The sequence below is a fragment of the Cervus canadensis genome, chromosome 3 (genome assembly GCF_019320065.1).
Source record: "Cervus canadensis isolate Bull #8, Minnesota chromosome 3, ASM1932006v1, whole genome shotgun sequence".
Lineage (NCBI taxonomy): Eukaryota > Metazoa > Chordata > Mammalia > Artiodactyla > Cervidae > Cervus > Cervus canadensis.
The window spans coordinates 40,124,348-40,147,267 of record NC_057388.1 but is presented as its reverse complement, the minus strand read 5'-3'; the positions used below and the strand labels follow the sequence as shown (position 1 = coordinate 40,147,267).

Sequence of the window (22,920 nt, the reverse complement as noted above, 5' to 3'; positions counted from 1 at the left end):
CTTGTATATTTTTGAGATTAATCCTTTGTCTGTTTCTTCATTTGCTATTATTTTCTCCCAATCTGAGGGCTGTCTTTTCACCTTACTTATAGTTTCCTTTGTAGTGCAAAAGCTTTTAAGTTTCATTAGGTCCCATTTGTTTATTTTTGCTTTTATTTCCAATATTCTGGGAGGTGGGTCATAGAGGATCTTGCTGTGATTTATGTCGGAGAGTGTTTTGCCTATGTTCTCCTCTAGGAGTTTTATAGTTTCTGGTCTTACATTTAGATCTTTAATCCATTTTGAGTTTATTTTTGTGTATGGTGTTAGAAAGTGTTCTAGTTTCATTCTTTTACAAGTGGTTGACCAGTTTTCCCAGCACCACTTGTTAAAGAGGTTGTCTTTTTTCCATTGTATATCCTTGCCTCCTTTGTCAAAGATAAGGTGTCCATAGGTTCGTGGATTTATCTCTGGGCTTTCTATTCTGTTCCATTGATCTATATTTCTGTCTTTGTGCCAGTACCATACTGTCTTGATGACTGTGGCTTTGTAGTAGAGTCTGAAGTCAGGCAGGTTGATTCCTCCAGTTCCATTCTTCTTTCTCAAGATTACTTTGGCTATTCGAGGTTTTTTGTATTTCCATACAAATTGTGAAATTCTTTGGTCTAGTTCTGTGAAAAATACCGTTGGTAGCTTGATAGGGATTGCATTGAATCTATAGATTGCTTTGGGTAGAATAGCCATTTTGACAATATTGATTCTTCCAATCCATGAACACGGTATGTTTCTCCATCTGTTTGTGTCCTCTTTGATTTCTTTCATCAGTGTTTTATAGTTTTCTATGTATAGGTCTTTTGTTTCTTTAGGTAGATATACTCCTAAGTATTTTATTCTTTTTGTTGCAATGGTGAATGGTATTGTTTCCTTAATTTCTCTTTCTGTTTTTTCATTGTTAGTATATAGGAATGCAAGGGATTTCTGTGTGTTAATTTTATATCCTGCAACTTTACTATATTCATTGATTAGCTCTAGTAATTTTCTGGTAGAGTCTTTAGGGTTTTCTATGTAGAGGATCATGTCATCTGCAAACAGCGAGAGTTTCACTTCTTCTTTTCCTATCTGGATTCCTTTTACTTCTTTTTCTGCTCTGATTGCTGTGGCCAAAACTTCCAACACTATGTTGAATAGTAGTGGTGAGAGTGGGCACCCTTGTCTTGTTCCTGATTTCAGGGGAAATGCTTTCAATTTTTCACCATTGAGGGTGATGCTTGCTGTGGGTTTGTCATATATAGCTTTTATTATGTTGAGGTATGTTCCTTCTATGCCTGCTTTTTGGAGAGTTTTAATCATAAATGAGTGTTGAATTTTGTCAAAGGCTTTCTCTGCATCTATTGAGATAATCATATGGTTTTTATCTTTCAATTTGTTAATGTGGTGTATTACATTGATTGATTTGCGGATATTAAAGAATCCTTGCATTCCTGGGATAAAGCCCACTTGGTCATGGTGTATGATTTTTTTAATATGTTGTTGGATTCTGTTTGCTAGAATTTTGTTAAGGATTTTTGCATCTGTGTTCATCAGTGATATTGGCCTGTAGTTTTGAAAGTATTTCTTGATTAGGAAGTGGTCATATAGAACTGCCCTTTTAAGCTTCCATGACACATTTCTTAGCATGGCTTTATTGTTAAATCCAAACATGAATTTTTTGGATATGTAAATGAATTTCCCCTGAGACGCTTCCTGCTCAAGTGAACAGCCTTTATCAAACACTGGCAGTTTTGAGCATTTCATTTTGAGTTTCTAGGTCCATTAGATGCCTTGCAAACCAGAGGAGGGGTTTATTTTTGCCCTAACAATAGAAACAAAAATCATTTCAATAAAGAATGAATATCTATTTTTAGAGAATGACAATAATTTAAAAAAATTTCCCTTTGACTAGGACTGTTGTATTTCCTAGAAATTCTGTGGAAACTTTGAGATATGCATAGGTGTTGATAATATACAGTCTTAAAAGCTATGACCTATAAAAAGAAGATTTGTGTATAATTTTATTTCTGTGAAGAATTAAATATAATTTCTTTGGATTCAGCAAATAATTTCTTTCTTACCATAAGATATTCAGAAGAGCTCAAAGATCTGTACACAGAACAGGGACTAAGCAGCATTTAATGGGAAGAGTTAAATGAATGCCTTTTTGTACTCAGTACAGTTCACGTCAATTCTATAGTTCTGGGCCCGTCGGAAGTTTTGATATTACATATGTATAGTGGTCATTCCACTTACTTACATGTTTATTGCTCTAGCAGTATCTAACACACTGCCTTTAGGATGCAAGGCTAACAATAAATCAGAATACTATGGCTTTGAATGTCCCTACTGAGTTTTATTAAAGGATAATCAGAAACCAAGATAAAACATTTTAAGAAGATTGCCTATTTTATACCTTATCCATATTTTCATTTGGCATGGTCTGCGCATATAGTTAATGTTCAGCTTTCTGTAATTGCCTTCCTTTGAAATAAGGGAACATAATATTTTAAAGCCAGATAGGAAATTGTTGATTTTATTTCTTTGAATAGTCATAAAATGTGAATTTTCAAAACTTGCTATACCCTCTGAGAGAGCTCTGTGATTTATATTTTTAACGGTTTCTGTGACAAATTTTAATAAATCTAGTAACTTTTTTCTCCTGCCTTTATGTTATTTTGTGGAAATAAGCATGATTAGAGGACATATAAAGGGAAAAATGATTGAGGAACATATTTGTAGCTTATAAGGAAAGAGAATAGGAATAATTTGAGGTTATTTTTTTCTTTTTGTTTAACTGTTCTCAGATAGCAATAAACACTCCACAAGGAGCAGTAGAATATAATTGCTAAGGCTGGTGTCTTAGCAATTGGGTTTTGAATCTGTCCTTCAGATTGGATTTGGATCTGTCCTTCTCGGTGTGCTGTTGGGCAAATTATTTCACTCACTCTGTTCATGCCTCAATTTCCTTAAGTGGAGTAACATTACATTACATAAGGATTAGATAAGACATGTATATATATTGTGTAGAACAGTAAACTACCAGAACATAGTAGGTGTTCAGTAAAAGTTACATATTTTTATATGTGAGTTATACTACACAGAACACTAAATTAACTGTAGAGTTGAATCAGTCAAGCAACTTAAATGGCTTCTCCCCATAGAAACAATAAGTATGGTCAATTTTGTATGATTTTTAAGACAGGTGTTTCAAAAAACAATGTAATTTCTTAACAAAGAAAGATACACATAAAGCTAACATATCTTCTTTAAAAGGTGTGTGCACAAATTGAGCTTTTCTTCCTCAGCTGAAACTTGCTGTGGTGTTAACTCATTTAAAGGAGGGAAAATAATCTTCAGAAATCACACATTTTTTCAAAGTTCTGTATGTTTTCCTGCAGAGTTCTACATTTGATTTTGCTGGGTGTCAGGGACTGCTACTGAGGTATGAACTTGGCTTTCGTACCTTTGAGGGTACTGATTAAAATCAGAATCAGAGACACAGCTCTTCTATTTTATATTAGTCCAAGGCTTTCTCCTTATAGACTCAGGGTAAGCTTGGTTTTCAAATCTAATAGACAGGTCCAGACTCTTGTTCACTTTTAGTAGTGACCATAGTGGGCAAGTGGTGGGGCTTGAAGATTTTCCTTACTTTCCTGCAAACTTGGCAGTCTCATCAAAAAGCATGTTTGTTAGGTTGATATAAAGTCTTATTGTGTTGTCATAAGGGTAGGATGGAGTGGAGGCTGTCATTAACATGCTTGCTTTACTGCTAGAAGCTGAAGTTTTTGGAATTTGAAATATAGGCTCTTGCAAATAAACGAATATTTTAGGGTTGACTCTTGGACAGGAGAAAAATATCATTGTAATTGATTTTTCATATGGCCATCCTATTATTTTCTATTGTGAAAATGGAGGACATTCTGCCTTCAGAAAGGAAGCTGTCACGCAGTGGTCACCTGCATTCTATGCAGTCAGTTGACTGAAATAAGTCAATGTCCTAGCTCACTGCTCAAACAGCACTCTTGTCAATTTTCCTTGCTTTTCCTAACCTTCTCAAATGAGAAGAAGAATTATAATATGGGTGCCAAAATATTTGCACATTGAAGGATTAGTGAATATTAACTCATCATTTAGAAAAAAAATAATTACTTTTTTGATGTAGTAAAACACGCACTGGGACCTAATCCAAAAGTACAGAGAAGAAAAACAGTGCAAAGCTGTTTCTCTCCTGTTTCTACTCCCAGTGCTCCAGCAATCCCGTAAGCAAAGGTGGCTATATTTTCTGCTCTTTCTGAGGTGTTTCTATGCACACTGATTACTGACTTGTGGTTGGTATTTTTCTGATTCCTTAGTTCTCCTAAAGTGTTTTTAAGTATTAAAAACAAAGCACTATAATTTCTTTTTATGTATGGTATGAGAATGAGGAAGGGTGGCCCTTAAACACTGTGGCAATTTAAAAAGTGTATTTTTCCCAGTGCACCAGGCCCGAGCACTTTGTCTCATGCATCCAGCCTGGGCTGGTGATCTGTTTCACCCTAGATAATATACATGTTTCGATGCTGTTCTCTCGAAACATCCCACCCTTGCCTTCTCCCACAGAGTCCAGAATTCTGTTCTGTACATCTGTGTCTCTTTTTCTGTTTTGCATATAGGGTTATCATTACCATCTTTCTAAATTCCATATATATGAGTTAGTATACTGTATTACACTGGGAAGACCCAGAGGAATCGGGTGGAGAGGGAGGTGGGAGGGGGGATCGGGATGGGGAATACTTGTAAACCCACGGCTGATTCATGTCAATGTATGACAAAAACCACTACAATATTGTAAAGTAATTAGCCTCCAAATAATAAAAATAAATGAAAAAAAAAGAGTAAAAATAAAATAAAATAAAAAGTGTATTTTTTTCCTGATATTTTAACTAATATTTAATTTTAATATTTGAGAATATGAAAGAAAGACAAGCCTAGAATAAAATAGAATTAGGGTAAGTTAGGGTATGAGTAACTATGCTGCTGATTTTTGAGATGATGTATCAACTGAGGGAGCAGGAATGCCCAATCCTGTAAAGAGATTACTTTGTACCTGTAATGTCTGTAACCAAATTGGATCTCATCTACTTAGGAGGCCAGTCAGGGAAATATGAATTAATAAGAAAGCATATTCAATGTCTCAAAATTATTTTTCATTTACATCTATAATCCAAAATTAGTTACACATTCTTTGAAATACTAAAAGAACAATATGAGGAATTATGAAAATAGAAAAATGCAAGGTGTATGAGTGGAAGATGACAGGAAAAATTTGGGTATATAAAAAGCTAAATTGGGAAGAATTACTAAAAAGATTAGTAGAGGGAATTACTTTCCATTGACAAGGAAGAAGAAGTGCTGCCTTAATTAGTATATATTCTTCTTTCTAATTTTTAACATTTTAATAAAAGCAGACTGGAATAATGGCAATAAAATGAGTCTTCACATCTTTGAAACTATATGTGCTGCATGGTTTTCATAATGTAATGAATTCTGAAGATATTTATCATATAGAAACAAGCACCCTAAATCTTCAACCAACTTTGGGCTGAGAGAAGTTGACACAAGTATTGAAAATATTCAAAGACCAAAACAAGATATGAACTAAAATATAGGACATGTATGTACAATAATTTTCAGATCTTTCAAAATTCTGACAAAAATCAGCAAATTAGTACTGCATGAAACATCCCCTTCTGAAGTTTAAGGAACATCAAAGGGGCTGAAAGAAAAGGCAGAAGACTTTATTCAATCTTGATCTTGATAATTCAGGTGCCATTCTTTGGGGTCAAATTGGAGTCAAGGTATTTTTTCTTGAGAACAAGAAGTCAATTAGAAAATAAAAGACAAAGGTGCTATCCCTTTATTCCTGAGTGCTCAGAGAGACCTTAATCCAGAGACCTTCCCTCTTCAGAGTCAAAGACCAGCCTTCAGTCAGAAATAACTAGAGCAACTTTTGTCTGACAATAAAGTAGCAAAGATTTCACACTGAATTGATAAGCACATCCATGAGGAGAAATATGAGATAAGAAAATAGACTACAGGGTGAATATCAAACCTAGAGAGAATGGATGACCATGACTAGAAATAAGCTTAGACTCTAACAATGCTTGGAGAACCTGAAGACACAAACGTTTCAACTAGTCTGCAGGCTTTCTGTGTGTGCTTTACAAACCCCAGTGTGACCACGTTCGTTCCTGCTGTGCATTCCTCCTTCATGTATCAAATCGCTCTCTCATATACATCACATAAACACTAAGAGAAGCAGAAAAAAAAACTCTACAAAAGGTTGAGTGCAAAGATTCCAAAGTTGCTCAATCAGTCTTTGGGCATGAAGAGGTTCAAATAGTACTTCCCTTTCAGTTTAATAATCACAAAGTGAGTCTGCCTTCATTTAAAATGACATCCCTGAAATTAATCATGATTTCATGTTTGTTTACAGTGGTATAGTTACAGTTACTACTAAAGTTCATAGCTACAGACTCTAAAGAGATTATCTTGTTACTTTATAATCATATGTGGATACTCGGAGCATTTTTCAATTAGGGCAGCTTTCACATTCAAATAATCATTTTAAGAAAAGATTTATTAATAAATAGAATATCTAGTTTTTGAAAATTAACTATTTAAAACAGCTCTAGAAATCTGCCCCTCCAGTGGGGAGGTAACCCAGTACTGTGTTTGGGAACAAAATAATACAATCAAACCTCCCCTGCCAAAAAAAAAAGAGAGAGAGAGATAAAGATCTGAGTGGATATACACATCACAGTCTCTGTGAACCCACACAAAAATAAGCAGGGGATAGGCGTTGGGGTGGTTTCAGAGTGCACCATTATTCACAGGAAAACAGCGAGATTCACCACGGAGGACATAATTCTTTTGACAGTGACAGGACCTCATTCACAGAACCAGGACTGATGGTGCATGCACAGTCAGCGTGCCAAGCGGCGCAGGACCTGGATGCGGGTCCCTAATGGTGAACTGAGATCATTGCTGAGGACACTCGGTGATCACATAAGGGACACTGTGTTTGCTCTCTGGGAGACGCAGTTCATTTGCACTAATTGCAGGCGTGGGGGGCTGGAGAAGGCAGCTCTGTGTACACATACTGTGTTCCCTTTGTTGGCGAAGGTAGCTCTCACGGGCCCTGTTCCTCCTGGCATTGTAAGTGTGTGTGTATTAACAGAGAGACTTAGCTGCCTTTAAAATATATGTGCATTTCTAATTCTTTGCACTAGGCTTACTAATCACTGGTGAGGGGAAGCTACAATATAATAGTGAATTACTCTCCGGAAAAGTTGAGCAGATAATTCATGAAATAAAAGAAATCTAAGAAAGCCTAACACAATTAGGCCTAACCCAAGCCAAACCCTACTGTTTACAGGACTTGTTTTTCTTCAGAAAAGTTTCACTGGAAAAAAAAAAGATCATGAATCCTCACATCTTTCAAACTTAGAAACACGGTATGTTGAAGACACGGAACAGTGGAAAATGAGCATAAAATAAATCTAATCATGTTGATATAGTGAAACTTTGACATTCTCAAGAGGTTTGGTTGACTGCAAAAATAAATATTTACCAAGAATTTGAAATAATTAATGATATATACTAATCACTAACATAGGCAAACAAAAAAGTAGAGATAATCCTTGTCCTGGTAACATTTACAACCTATGAGGGAATGACAAGACATGAACATTATGAAAAGTTACCTACAAGGACCAGGCTAACCAGTATCTTCTAAGTGAATGAGAAGTGTAAGCTGGACTTCAATAATTCAGAAATGGACAGTCTCAGTTTTTCATCATGAGAGTCAACAAATGATTACCAGAGAATATAAACATTTGATTGAATTGTGAATAGAATAATAGTAGGTTTGAATGTGGGAAAGGCTTGTCAGATAAGTGAGGGTGTTTTCTGAGTATGAGATGCAGATGAGAGAAGACAGAGGGGGGAACCAAAGATAACAGGTATTGGAGTCAAGTGTGGGAGGACGTAGGCGGTTGTCCAAAGAGTTTTAAGTACTAGAAACAGAAGCTCATCCAAGTTTTGAGAAGGATATGTAACCAAATGCTGGTTCAAAATCGTTTAATTGATTGAAGAGTAATAGAGAAATTGACAGGAATGGCGCCTATAGGAAAGGAGGTCAGTTAGGAAACATGTGAGTGCATGCTAAGTCTCTTCAGTTGTGTCAGACTCTGCGACACCATGGACTAGGCTCCTCTGTCCATGAAATTCTCCAGGCGAGAAGACTGGAGTGGGTTGCCATTTCTTCTCCAGAGGATCTTCCCAACCCAGGGATCAAATTCATGTCTCTCACATCTCCTGAACTGGCAGGCGGGTTCTTGACCACTAGTGCCACCTGGAAAGCCCAAGTTAGGTGACTCTGTTCCCCAAATGAGGGGATAAGGCGGTGATCTAAGGAAGGCTAAGGAAGGGATAGATAAAAGCTAAAGGCTCGGTGATCTTCCTATTATTTTTTAACCTAATAATGCATATCCAGCAGGTGCGAGAAAAGTATCAGACTCTGAACTGCCTGGGTGAGAGGCAGATTTAGAGAAAACCAATATGATGCTTTGTGAGTTGGCTTGCTTGTTTGTTTTTTAGGAGAAGAGTTTAAAGTGGAATGCTCATTTAAGTTGCTGAAGCAATACTTGGGGAGGGGTGTGTGTGTAGTCCATGGGCAGCAGTTAGAAATATGGCCCTGGAACACAAGGGAGAAATGAAGGCTGCAGATAAATCTAAGTATTTTAAGCCACAGGGCTGAATATCACCTCTATCAAGATGTTTGAACATAAGGTGAGGTTAATGGCAAGGGAAGGTTTCCTGAGCGTATGAATTTTAAATAGCATTTTAAAGACAAATTCTCTAAGATGATATAAGGATATATCATCCTTGCAAGCATTAGAGCTAATGTCACTTCCATGAACTTTCTGAAGGACAAATATAATGGAATACAATGTAGATGGAGTACACTGAACTACAGGACTGTGATTTACGTTACAGAGGTCAGGAGTCACTTTGTCCTCAGCGTAGTTAACAACACAGGGAAATATGGTGGAAAAGGACGAGTTCAGGTTTCCCTGGGTTCAGAGTTCAACTGTGCTATCATCACCTTACTAAAGTACTTTAAGGTAAATTTCAGCATCTCATTTATTAAGCAAATATACTGTGATTATGGGACTAGAGATAACATATATCCCATATAGCTTGTACATAATATGCATTCAGTAAAGGAAAGTTGTCATTATTTATTTTATTTTTGTAATGTTTATTACTTAAAATGATAAAACTAAATTTCTAAGGGTAGAACTACACTGATTTCCATCACCAAAGTGACATACATCAGAAAAAGAAACATTTCTGCAATGCAATTTTGAATAAATCGAGGGAAACCAGAATAAAATAAATATTCAAGTATGTGAGTATTCATTGATGTCAGTAAAACTTAATTGACTGATTACCTATTTAAAAGTGGTCATTGACTTTATATACGTATGGTATGAAAGCAAAAGAAATATAATTCTACAAACTACACTTCAAAGGAGTAAAGATCAAGACTGTAACAGGAGTAAACTGAGGACTTTAAAACCTTTATTTCCACAGTGAAAACAGTTCACCTTCGTGAAGTATCAATTCAGTTCAGTTCAGTCGCTCAGTCGTGTCCGACTCTGTGCGACCCCATGAATTGCAGCACGCCAGGCCTCCCTGTCCATCACCACTCCTGGAGTTTACTCAAACTCATGTCCATCGAGTCAGTGACACCATCCAGCCATCTCATCCTCTGTCATCCCCTTCTCCTCCTGCTCCCAATCTCTCCCAGCATTAGGGTCTTTTCCAATGAGTCAACTCATTGAGGTGGCCAAAGTATTGGAGTTTCAGCTTCAGCATCAGCCCTTCCAGTGAACACCCAGGACTGATTTCCTTTAGGATGGACTGGTTAGATCTCCTTGCAGTCCAAGGGACTCTCAGGAGTCTTATCCAGCACCACAGTTCAAAAGCGTCAATTCTTCGGCACTCAGCTTTCTTCACAGTCCAACTTTCACATCCATACATGACTACTGGAAAAACCATAGCCTTGACTAGATGGACCTTTGATGGCAAAGTAATGTCTCTGCTTTTTAATATGCTATCTAGGTTGGTCATAACTTTCCTTCCAAGGAGCAAGCATCTTTTAATTTCATGGCTGCAATTACCATCTGCAATGATTTTGGAGCCCAAAAAAATAAAGTCTGACACTGTTTCCACTGTTTCCCCATTTATTTGCCATGAAGTGATGGGACCAGATGCCATGATCTTAGTTTTCTGAATGCTGAAGTATATAAGGGGTTAAAGACTAGTGGGTTTGGTACTTAATTGCTGTTGCTGTTGTTTAGTCACTAAGTCATGTCTAAATCTTTGCCACCCCGTGGACTGTAGCCTGCCAGGCTCCTCTGGATCCCCTGGAGGAGGAAATGGTAAGCCACTCCAGTATGCTTGCTGGGATAACCCCATAGATAGAGAAGCCTGGAAGGCTACAGTTCATGGAACCTGCAAAGAGTCAGACATACATAGATAAAGAATATTATATATATAAAAAGCTAGAAATATTTTATATCCAAAGAAGGAAATGAGTTACCTTTTACATGATTTACAGAAATGAAAAAAAAAAAGAAGCATTTAGTAGGTTGAAACTTTATTTCTTCTTTAATGATGTACAAGTAAAATAGTGGTCATTTTGCAGAGAAAAAGCCAATTCTGACTCCATGTTGGAATTGTTTGACTTGCTTTTCGTTGCTTGTGTTATTATAATCATACAGAATGATCTGTCTCAGAGAACACTGCTCCTCTGCCTGACTGTTTAAACTGAAGTGTCTTTGTTCAATCCCATCCACCTGTGGATGGCAGGAAGGAAGAAATTAACACATCCCCTGCCTGAGGCTTGTCATTCGGGGAGATGTTTGCAATATTTCCCATAACAACTGTAAATATCTATGCACCCAACAAAGGAGCACCTCATTACATAAGACAAACACTAACAGACATAAAAGGAGAAACTGACAGTAACACAATAATAGTAGGAGACTTTAACACCCCACTCACACCAATGGACAGATCATCAAAATAGAAAATTAATAAGAAAACACAAGTCTTAAATGATACATTAGATGAGATGGATCTCACTGATATCTTCTGGACATTCCATCCAAAGGCAGAAGGATACATCTTCTTCTCAGGTGAACATGGAACATTCTCCAGGATAGACCTGGAGATTTGTGACCTGTGACCTGATTTGGGTCACAAATCAAACCTCAGTAAATTTAAGAAAATTGAAATTGTATCGAGCATCTTCTCTGACCACACTGCTATGAGGCTAGATATCAATTACAGGAAAAAAAACTGTAAGAAACACAAACACATGGAGATTAAACAACACATTTCTAAATAACCAACAGGTTACTGAAGAAATCAAAAGGGAAATAAAAAAATTTCTAGAAACAAATGACAGTGAAAACACAACTCAAAACCTATGGGATGCAGCAAAAGAAGTTCTAAGAGGGAAGTTTATAGCAATACAATCCTACCTAAAGAAACAATAAAAACACTGAATAGACAACCTAACTTTATACCCAAAACTACTGGAAAAAGAAGAAGAAAAAAACCCCAAAATTAGTAGAAGGAAAGAAATCATAAAGATCAGGCAGAAAGAAATGAAAGAAAGAATAGTAAAGATTAATAAAACTGAAAGCTGGTTCTTTGAGAAGATAAACAAAATTGACATACCTTTAGCCCAACTCATCGAGAACAAAACAGAGAAGAATCGAATCAAATCAACAAAATTAGAAATGAAAAAGGAGAGGTTACAACAGACAATGCAGAAATACAAAGGATTATAGAGACTATTATGAACAACTGTATGGCAATAAAATGGATAACCTGGAAGAAACAGACAGATTCATAGAAAAGTTCAATCTTCCAAGACTAAACCAGGAAGAAGTAGAAATTATGAACAATCCAATTACAAGCATTGAAATTGAAGCTGTGATAAAAAATCTCCCAAAAAACAAATCCCCAGGACCAGATGGCTTCACAGGACAATTCTATCAAACTTTTAGAAGAGCTAATGCCTATCCTTCTGAAACTCTTTCAAAAGATTGTAGAGGAAGGAACACTTTCAAACTCATTCTACAAGGCCACCATCATGACACCAAAACCAGACAAAGACAACACACACACACAAAAACTACAGGCCAATATCACTGATGAACATAGATGCAAAAATCCTCAACAACATTTTAGCAAACAGAATTCAGGAACACATCAAAAAGCTCATACACCATGATCAAGTTGGGTTAACTCCAGGGATGCAAGGATTCTTCAATATATGCAAATCAGTCAATGTGATACACCATATTAACAAATAGAAAAATAAAAACCCTATGATAATCTCAATAGATACAGAAAAAGCCTTTGACAAAATTCAGCACCCATTTATGATTAAAACTCTTCAAAAAATGGGCAGAGAAGGAACCTACCTCAACATTATAAAAGCCATATATAACGAGTCTACAGCAAACATCATTCTCAATGGTGAAAAACTGAAAGCATTCCCCTCTAAGATCAGGAACAAGACAAGGGTGTCCATTCTCACCACTATTATTCAACACAGTTGTTGAAGTCCTAGCTACAGCAATCAGAGAAGAAAAATAAATAAAAGAAATCCAGATTGGTAAAGAAGTAAAGCACTCACTGTTTGCGGATGACATGATACTGCACATAGAAAACCCTAAAGTTATTATCAGAAAATTACTAAGAGCTAATCAGTGAATTTAGCAAAGTTGCAGGATACAAAATCAATACACAGAAATCACTTGCATTTCTATATACTAACAATGAAAAATCAGAAAGAACAATTAAGGAATCAATACCATTCACCATGACAACTAAAAGAATAAAATATCTAGGAATAAACTTACCTAAGGAGAAAAAAGAACTGTACACAGAAAATTATAAGACACTAATGAAAGAAATCAAAGGTGATATAAACAGATGGAGAGATATTCCATGTTCCTGAAGAATCAGTATTCTGAAAATGACTGTACCACCAACGGCAACCTACAGATTCAATGCGATCCCTATCAAATCACCAATGGCATTTTTTACAGAACTAGAACAAAAAATTTCACAACTCATATGGACACAAAAGACCCTTAATAGCCAAAGCAGCCTTGAGAAAGAAGAATGGAGCTGGAAGAATCAACCTTCCTGACTTCAGATTATACTACAAAACTACAGTCATCAAGACTATATGGTACTGGCACATAAGCAGAAATACAGACCAACGGAACAATTAATGGTCTTTTTGCTTTGCTTCCTCACCTCCCCTTTCTCTGGTCTATAAAAGAGCCTGATGTTCAGATCCCAATAAGATGGTTATTTTGAGGTGCTAGCCTGCTATCTTCTCAGTCATCTTACTTTCCAAATAAAGTTGTTTTCCTTGCCTTAACACCTTATCTCTCAGATTCATTGGCCTGTCCTACAGCAAGCAGAGTGAGCTTGGACTTGGTAGTAGGCATGTGTTTACAGATTGTTAAGAAATGTATTTATTCTTCTATTTGGTAATATTAATATAAGACTCAGCAGAGTACAGCAGTTAAGAGTATTGGTTCTGGATCCAGATTTCCTATATATGAATTCCAGTTACAGGGCAAGTTATTTAACTGTAGTGTACCTCAGTCCTCATCTGTAAAACAGCATCTAACTAATAAGACTATAAGAGAAATAAATGAACTGATACACATAATGAGGTTAAGGAGCTCCTAGGACATGATAAAATAAAAAAGAAGTTAATTATTTAATATTATTTATTACCAATATTATCAATTTTACTTGTAATGGAATAAAGTTACCTCAGTAAACTTTCTCCTTTTCCAAATGTATCTCATTAATTATATTATCTATGTTCTATACTGAGGCCTGATATTAATTACTATTATAGGCTCCTCCAGGGCAGTGTTGACTAAAACGTAAGCAATAATTTTCTCAATATTTGAAGTGTCCTGAATCCAATGAATGTGTATGGGGAGAAGACAAAGGCACAACAAAGACCCTGTACTGGAAAAAACGTGATGAGTGTCAAATGGTGAAGAGTTGGTGAGGTTCAAATGGTGATGAAATTCAAATGACATTCAAAGAAGTTTTACCTTAAAATCCCTCTTGAAACATTTTATCTTAAAAACTCTCTTGGATAAACATGAAGAAAAACAGAGACCCTTCCAAAAAGGGACTTGTCAAAAGATTCTAATAAAGGATGATGAAACAACTTTCTGGTTTGGGGCTGTTTTTTATCTTTCAAGTCCCATAATAAGAAAGAAAAAGTAGCATAAGACCACTTGCTACACCAGGTTCACAGAGGCACTGTTGGCGGCATCTGTTGACTACCCAGATATCCTGAAGCTGGCCTGCATAGTTGTTTTCTATTATTTTCAGGCTCAGACATCCAGAGACAGTCACAAGGCAAGTGTTGGTTAAGAAGAGTTCAAATCAGTCCATTTTACCTAGACCCTTAAAAATGTCCTAGTCATAAAAAGCAAAACAAAATATTTCTCATGTCTAAGGTATGAATACAAGGGGATAGAGCTTTCCAGATTCACTATACCCTCAAGTTAAAATAAATTTCTAGTCTGAGAATTTGTATGTCAAGAATGTTTCATTTGATTTGCCCTAAACAGAGTATAAACGGAACAGAAATCAATGATTTGGGCCTTATCAAGGCCATATATTTTACATTTTTAGCTATAAGGTTTTAATCAGTAAGAAATCCTATAACTGCTCTTTGACATTCAACTCCTGCTTCTTTTGTGATTATTTTCTTCCATTTAGCTGAATTGTTTTGCTTTTCACATCAAAGTTCAACTAAGGAAACTATGTCCTATCAACTTAATTTAAATCCATTACATGATGAAAAGTAAATATTTTGACAGAAACATTTCAGACTCAAAAAAAGAGATGGTATCTAAGTGCTTGAAAATTATCAGATCATTTTACAGTAAATAAATTACATTATGTACCTACAGTGATTTTTAGCATTTGTACCCAGAAATCAACAATTGCTGGGGTCAGAGAATAATTTTTTGACTAATATATTAATAGCGGAAGTTATCCTCATATATTAACCAAAATGAAACCATTTTCTAAGGTTTTATACCTTGATTGACACATATTGAATGTTTGGTCTCCTTATATTTAATGAAGAACATTTGTACAGGTATTACATTGGAAAATGAAGGTAAAAATAGGCTTATGAAACTTTTCTTTGATAAAAAATAATTGGGCATGAAAATTCAAACAATATGTTGCTATAGAAGCAGTACAGTGATAAGTAAAAAGTATAGACATCAAAGTAGTTGTAGGAAATATCTTAAGAATAATGTTTGCAAGATACATGTGTTAACATTGTTTTCAATGGTTTTAACACAGCTCTTAGATTTTCAATGTCCATTAAAATAATGATATGCCATTATTAACAAATAAATAAGTAAAACAAAACTTTAGAAACTTTTCCCAAGATTATAGGCAAAGAGAATGTCATAGTTTAGTTTTGGTAAGTATGAATAAGATTATGAAAAATCTATGTTATAAATAAATGCTTTGTACCACATTAGCAATAAGCATAAGAAAATTGCAAATGCATACCTTGCACAAACACACTTTATATCTGTCTAATATTTTTTATATAGGGATATGACAGATGATAAATTAAAGGGATCATATTTTTCCCTTGTTCAAGGTAATTGCCTTCATGATATCAATTGTGAAGATGCTTTCTCCAAATTGCTGGATTGTGTGATAAGGGTGGAAGGATAAATACATGGGCATTTTGTAACTACCAGTTATTGTGTGGACTGTATTCATTGACACTGTTAACTAAATCACATGACACAACCTCTATTCACAGAGCTGAAAGTATAGTAAGGTTTATAAGGATAATTATATCTAATTAATATCTAATACTAATTAACAAAAAAAAATTTCACAATGTAACACAGTCGTATTCATGACTTGTAACACCTTCTAAGATTTAAACCACTCACTGAAAGTGAAAGCCTCTCAGTCATGTCCAACTCTTTGGGACCCAGTCCACGGAATTCTCCAGGCCAGAATGCTGGAGTGGGCAGCCTTTCCCTTCTCCAGGGGACCTTCCCAACCCAGCAATTGAACCTAGGCCTCCTACATTGCAGGTGGATTCTTTACCAACTGAGCTATCAGGGAAGCTCCAAACTACTCACTGTATTGCCACTAAAATTTTATGAGTAAAACCAGAAATAGAGGAAGTTGAATAAACTGCGAGATACATCAACATTTAAACTAATAAATTCAGACACAAGAATCATATCCTTCCCATTTGATATCATGATCCTCTCCTGGAAGATAACTGTAAACATTATATAGACACACACACACACACACACACACACACACATTTGAAAATAAATGTGAAAAAATACATATGAATAAACTACATATATTTGAACACAGATATAACATATATTCAGCTATTTCCAGAAGAACTGATGAGCCTATGACAAATGTAAATGACTAACCTGGTGTTACCACTACTCCATTTCCATTGACCACAGGCCTCTCTTCCTCTTCCTCCTCAGGAGGCTCTATGCTTGCTTTCTCCATGTTGCTCACTGATTTATTCCTCTTTCGTTTTCCTTCAGCACTTGGAGTGGCTCCAGGAAGTAACTGGTCTGTTACATTTAATAATAATGGTGCTGGTTCTGCTGGAGGCTTTGGGGTACCGTAGTAATTGTCTGCAAACAATACAAAGCATTATGAAGTTAAGCATTTCTCCTACCGATGTGCATAATTTGTAAAGAATGGAAATTTTATTAACAAATGTGGATCCTAGTTTGTATACATAATATATATATATATTTTATATACATACAAATATATCATTTTATAGTCTTTTGTGTTTTTAATACATGAATTTGTGCTTCTTTTGTATTGGGCTTTAATGCTTAAGGAAAGATATAGATCTATTTTTATTTCACCTTAGTGCCAAATCAAAATATAGTCTTACTTATTCATATGGCACACAGCAATTTCAAATTAATCAACAATTTTTGATAACAAGTTTTTATTATAATTTTTTAAGAATAATTATATCTGAATAAGAGTAGAGGTTAATTTTTCTTTAAGCAAATCTGACAACAGTCTGGAAAGGCACAAACACACTTTGCTTTTCTCCAGCTTTCGAAGGGCTCTGGCTGTTGTCTTTGATGTGCACAGCATCCTGCCCAGAGCTGTATCTCCCTGCCGTTTTAGTAGTTCCCATGACTGCTGACAGTGGGCCTGCTGCTCTAATCGTTTCTCAGATTACCACAACTCTTTTTCCCACAGCTCCATGATCTCAGCTACAGAATCATTTGTTTCCCTCATCAGCCTGTGAAGCTTCTTAAGGAGGAGACTAATTCCTGTGTATCTCTGTAATAAGAGCCTGGCAAATAGTTGGCATGGCATATGAGCTTACTGTGTGAATATCCATATATATTCAGGGCAAATTACTTTCTAAAAAATAGTTTAATTTTTTGATTGGCAAAAAAATATAATGGTGTTTTTTAAAAAGATCAGTGTTAAACTTTTAGCATCAACTTCAAACCCATAATTGTGTTTTCAATTAATTGAATAGTTTATGCACATCTTTGCTCACTCATTCATTGGAGTCTTTATTTAGCATTAATTATGAACCCAAGCACTCCAGGATACCTCTGAGAGAAAATGATGACTAAAATGCAATCCTTGTCTTCCAGATGCTCAGGGGTCTAGGCACATTTGACAGTAAGCAGGTAAGCATTAAAACGGGAAATAGGATTAAGCACTCAAACAAAGAGACACAGAGAGGAAAACCCATCTCACTACCTGCAGAGGCCACTGAAGGCAACTGGGAGGACCGTGTGGTGTGAAAGAAACAATCCTTAAGTAGAAGTCATGGGGTCTAGATGTGTAGTTTCTACACAACTACAATTCAAGTAACTCAGTAAGGCTCACTCTCCTCATCTATATATTGGAAATGGCAATACTTGTTAAAAAATCACCTGTATTGTGAATTGCAAACAACTAAAACATACTCTAGTTAAATTAAAAATGATAAGGATGAGAAGATGTGAGATGGCTACTTGAGGGAAGAGACTGGAAAATCTTGGGGAAGATGGGCAGAAACAAAGAAGTTCTGTCTGGACACTCAGGCTGTGTGTGCTGGCCCTGGACTCTGAAGCCTAGCAGATCCCACTACCACACGCACAACCCTCAGTGGCAGCTGCCCTGGTGGGAATGAACTCAAACTCTTCTCAGGAGCTCTGATTTTACTCATTTCCAGGGAAACTTTCAGGAAAGGTCATTTCATTGGCTGAACCACAGGCACAAGAGAGCCCCTGAGCTGCTGAGGAGGACTGCCCTCCTTAGATTTCACGGGAGAGTCTAGAGTCCTTTTTCATCCATCGTATATTAGGGTTCTGCCTGGGACAGGAAGGGCCTTGAGATGCTGGACAGGCAGAAATCACAAACATTCACTACATGTGCCCAACTGGGTTGTTGTGATGATGAAGTAAGGACGTAGGAGGAAGAGCTTCATAAACTGTGAAACTCCCCTTTTTAATGGCAGTGTAAACTTCAGGCTGGCATGAAGTGAGTGATGGTTCTGGAGGCCAGCAAGCCACTGACACTGTTACTCATTTTCACAGATATTCACAGTTGTAAGAATAGCAGAAAAGAAAATTATCATGTAATGTGGTTCTTAAACATGTAGAACTTATAAACAGAAGTCTGCAAAGTGGATGTTACATATTTTGCTAAAGGTTACTTTCTAATTTGATTTAGAGCATTTCAAATGAATCAGACCTTTGAATGCATTCGCCAAATTCTGAGCAAACAAAAACTGTTAGTTGTTCCCTAGAAGTCTATGAACTATTACTGTATTATAGAACCCAAAAGATCTAGCATAGTTCTTAGTATATTGCTGTGTTTCCTATAGAATCATAACACTTAACTTCTTACGTAATAAATATAATGTAAGTAGTAAATAGTCCTGCATGTTCCAATAAATAGTATAATTTTAAGCAGTGCTCTGATTTTTTAGTGCTTCTCAATATATATAGTACTAAGAAAAGTGAGTTTGAGTAAGCTCCAGGAGTTGGTGAGGGACAGGGAAGTCTGGCGTGCTGCAGTCCATGGGGTCACAAAGAATTGGACATGACTGAGCGACTGAACTGAACTGAAGAAAAGTAAAAGTGTTAGTTGCTCAGTTGTGACCAACTTTTTGCGATCCCATGGACTGTAGCCCCCACCAGGTTCCTCTGTCCATGGAATTCTCCAGGAAAGAATACTGGAGTGGGTAGTCATTCCCTTCTCCAGGGGATCTTCCCGACCAGGGATTGAAACCAGCTCTCCTGCATTGCAGGCAGATTCTTTACTGTCTGAGCAACCACTGAAAGATGAGCCCCCCAGGTCACTAGGTGTCTAATACGCTACTGGGGAAGAGTGGTGAAGTAGCTCCAGGGAGAATGAAGAGGCTGAGCCAAAGTACATACGATGCCTAGCTGTGCATGTAGTGGTGAAAGTAAAGTCTGATACTGTAAAGAACAATATTGCATAGGAACCTGGAATGTTAGGTCCATTAATCAAGGTCAACTGGTGGTCAAAGAAGAGATGGCAAGAGTGAACATCGAGGGAAAAAAAAAAAAAAGAGTGAACATTGACATTTTAGGAATCAGTGAACTAAAATCGACAGGAATGGGAGAATATATTTCAGATGACCATTATATCTACTACTGTGGGCAAGAATCCCTTAGAAGAAATGGAGTAGCCCTCATAGTCCAAAAAGAGAGTCCAAAATGCAGTACTTGGGTGCAATCTCAAAAATGACAATGATCTTGGTTCCTTTGCAAGGCAAACCAACAACACCACAGTAATCCAAGTTTATGCCCAACCACTAGTGCCAAAAAAGCTGAAGCTGAATGGTTCTTTGCAGACTCACAAGACCTTCCAGAACTAATATCAAAAAAAGATGCCTTTTTCACCATAAGGGAGTGGAATGAAAAAGTAGGAAGTCAAGAGATAAATGAAGTAACACGCAAGTTTGGCCTTGGGGTACAAAATAAAGCAGGGTAAAGCTAACAGAGCCTTGCCAGGATAGCAAACACCCTCTTCCAAAAACACAAGAGACGATTCTACACATGGACATCACGAGATGGTCAATACCAAAATCAGACTGATTATTCCCTTTGCAGCCAAAGATGGAGAAGCTCTGTACAGTCAGTAAAAGCAAGACCTGGAGCTGACTGTGACTCAGATCATGAACTCCTTATTGCAAAATTCAGACTTAAATTGAAGAAAGTAGGGAAAACCACTAGGCCATTCAGTGGTTGACCTAAATCAAATCTCTTACAATTGTACAGTGGAAGTGACAAATAGATTCAAGGGATTAGATCTGACAGACTGCCTGAAGAACAATGGATAGAGGTTCGTGACACTGTACAGGAGGCAGTGACCAAAACCAGCCCCAAGAAAACGAAATGCAACAAGGCAAGATGGTTGTCTGAGGAGGCCTTACAAATAGCTGAGGAAAGAAGTGAAAGGAAAAGGAGAAGGAAAAAATATACCCAACTTAATGCAGAGTTCCCTAGAATAGCAAGGAGAGATAAGAAGCCTTCTTAAGTGAACAATGCAAAGAAACAGAGAAAATAGTAGAAAGGAAGACTAGAGATCTCTTCAAGAAAATTAGAGATACCAAGGGAACATTTCATTCAAAGATGGGCACAATAAAGGAGAGAAATAAGTTAGGACATAACAGAAATAGAAGAGATTAAGAAGTGATGCCAAGAATACACTGAACTGTATGAAAAAGGTCTTAATGATGTGGATTAATACAGCAGTGTGGTTATTCACCTAGCACTAGACATCCTGGCGTGTGTAGTCAAGTTGGTCTTAGGAGGCATCACTACGAATAAAGCTAGTGGAGGTGATGGAATTCCAGCTGAGCTACTTCAAATCCTAAAAGATGATGCTGTTAAAGTGCTGCACTAATATGCCAGCACATTTGGAAAACTCAGCAGTGGCCACAGGACTAGAAAAGGCCAGTTTTCATTCCAATCCCAAAGAAGGGCAATGCCAAAAAATGTTCAAACTATCACACAATTGCCCTCACTTCACAAGCTAGCAAGGTAATGCTCAAAACCCTTTAAGCTAAGCTTCAACAGTACGTGAACTGAGAATATCCAGGTGCATAAGCTAGATTTAGAAAACGCACAGGAACTAGAGATCAAATTGCCAACATCCATTGGATCATAGAAAAAGCAACGGAATTCCAGAAAAACATCTGCTTCTGCCTCATTGACTAAGCTAAAGCCTTTAACTGTGTGGATCACAACAAACTCTGGAAGATTCTTAGAGATGGGAATACCAGACCACCTTACCCACTTCCTGCGAAACCTGTATACAGGCGAAGAAGCAACAGTTAGAAGCAGACATGGAACAATGGACTGGTTCAAAATTGGGAAAGGAGTACGTCAAGGCTATATACTGTCACCCTCCTTATTTAACTCATATGCAGAGTACATCGCTAGAAATACTGGGCTGGATGAAGCACAGTGGAATCAAGATCCAGGAAAAATATCAATAATCCCAGATAAGCAGTTGACACCACCCTATGGCAGAAAAAAAGAGGAACTAAAGAGTCTTGATGAATGTGAAAAAAGAGAGTGAAAAAGCTGGCTTAAAACTCAACGTTCAGAAAACGAAGATCATAGCATTCAGTCCCATCACTTCATGGCAAATAGATGGGGAAACAATGGAAATAGTGACAGACTTTATTTTTTGGGCTCCAAAATCACTGCAGATGGTGACCACAGCCATGAAATTAAAAGATGTTTGCTCCTTGGAAGAAAAGCCATGACAAACCTAGACAGTATATTCAAAAGCAGAAACATTACTTTACTGACAAAGGTCCATCTAGTCAAAGCTATGGTTTTTCCAATAATTATATATGGATGTGAGAGTTGGAACATAAAGGAGACTGGGTGTGGAAGAATTGATGCTTTTGAACTGGGATGTTGGAAAAGAGTCTCGAGAGTCCCTTGGACTGCAAGGAGATCAAACCAGTCCATCCTAAAGGAAATCACTCCTGAATATTCATCGAAAGGACCGATGCTGAAGCTAAAGCTCCAATAATTTGGCTATGTGATGTGAAAAGCTGACTCATTAGAAAAGACGCTAATGCTCAGAAAGATTGAAGGCAGGAGGAGAAGGGGAAGACAGAGGATGAAATGATTGGATGGCATCATTGACTCAATGGACATGGGTTGAGTAAATTCAGGGAGATAGTGAAGGACAGGGAAGCCTGGCATGCTGCAGTCCATGCGGTCTCAAGGAGCGGGACATGACTGAGTGACTGAATGACAACAACAAGTACTAAGAAAAATGAATCACACTTCAGTGACTTTTTTTCCAATTTGTCTTTTATGGCTTAAATCTCTGTGAGGTTTAAAAGAACCTTTTACTAATTAGAAATAAATGCATGTGTGTGTTCAGTCACATAGCTCAGGCTAAAAATAATTATTAACAGATCATGTTGGATTTATATTCCTAAATAATTACATCTATTGACCTGTGATGTGATTATAAATCATATAGTGGTATTTTGTTTCTACAATTTGGTTTATGAAATTAATACTTTAGATTAAATTTTAGATGGAAAAGAATATAAAATATTAAGACATTAAGATTATCTTTATTAGCAATAATAATAGCATTTTAAAAGAGTCATAGAAATAACACATGTAGTTACTACATTTGAGAAATGTAATTCCTAGAAAATAGGCTATTGCTTAA

At 36.7% G+C, this 22,920-nt stretch overlaps 1 protein-coding gene across 1 annotated transcript in view; it reads right to left on the bottom strand.

The window, feature by feature from the left end:
• MAGI2 (membrane associated guanylate kinase, WW and PDZ domain containing 2) overlaps positions 1–22,920 on the bottom strand; it is a 1,406,679-nt gene that overhangs the window by 468,308 nt on the left and 915,451 nt on the right. Inside the window, 1 exon segment of the mRNA XM_043462935.1 lies at positions 16,629–16,844. Coding sequence (XP_043318870.1) covers positions 16,629–16,844 — 216 coding nt within the window.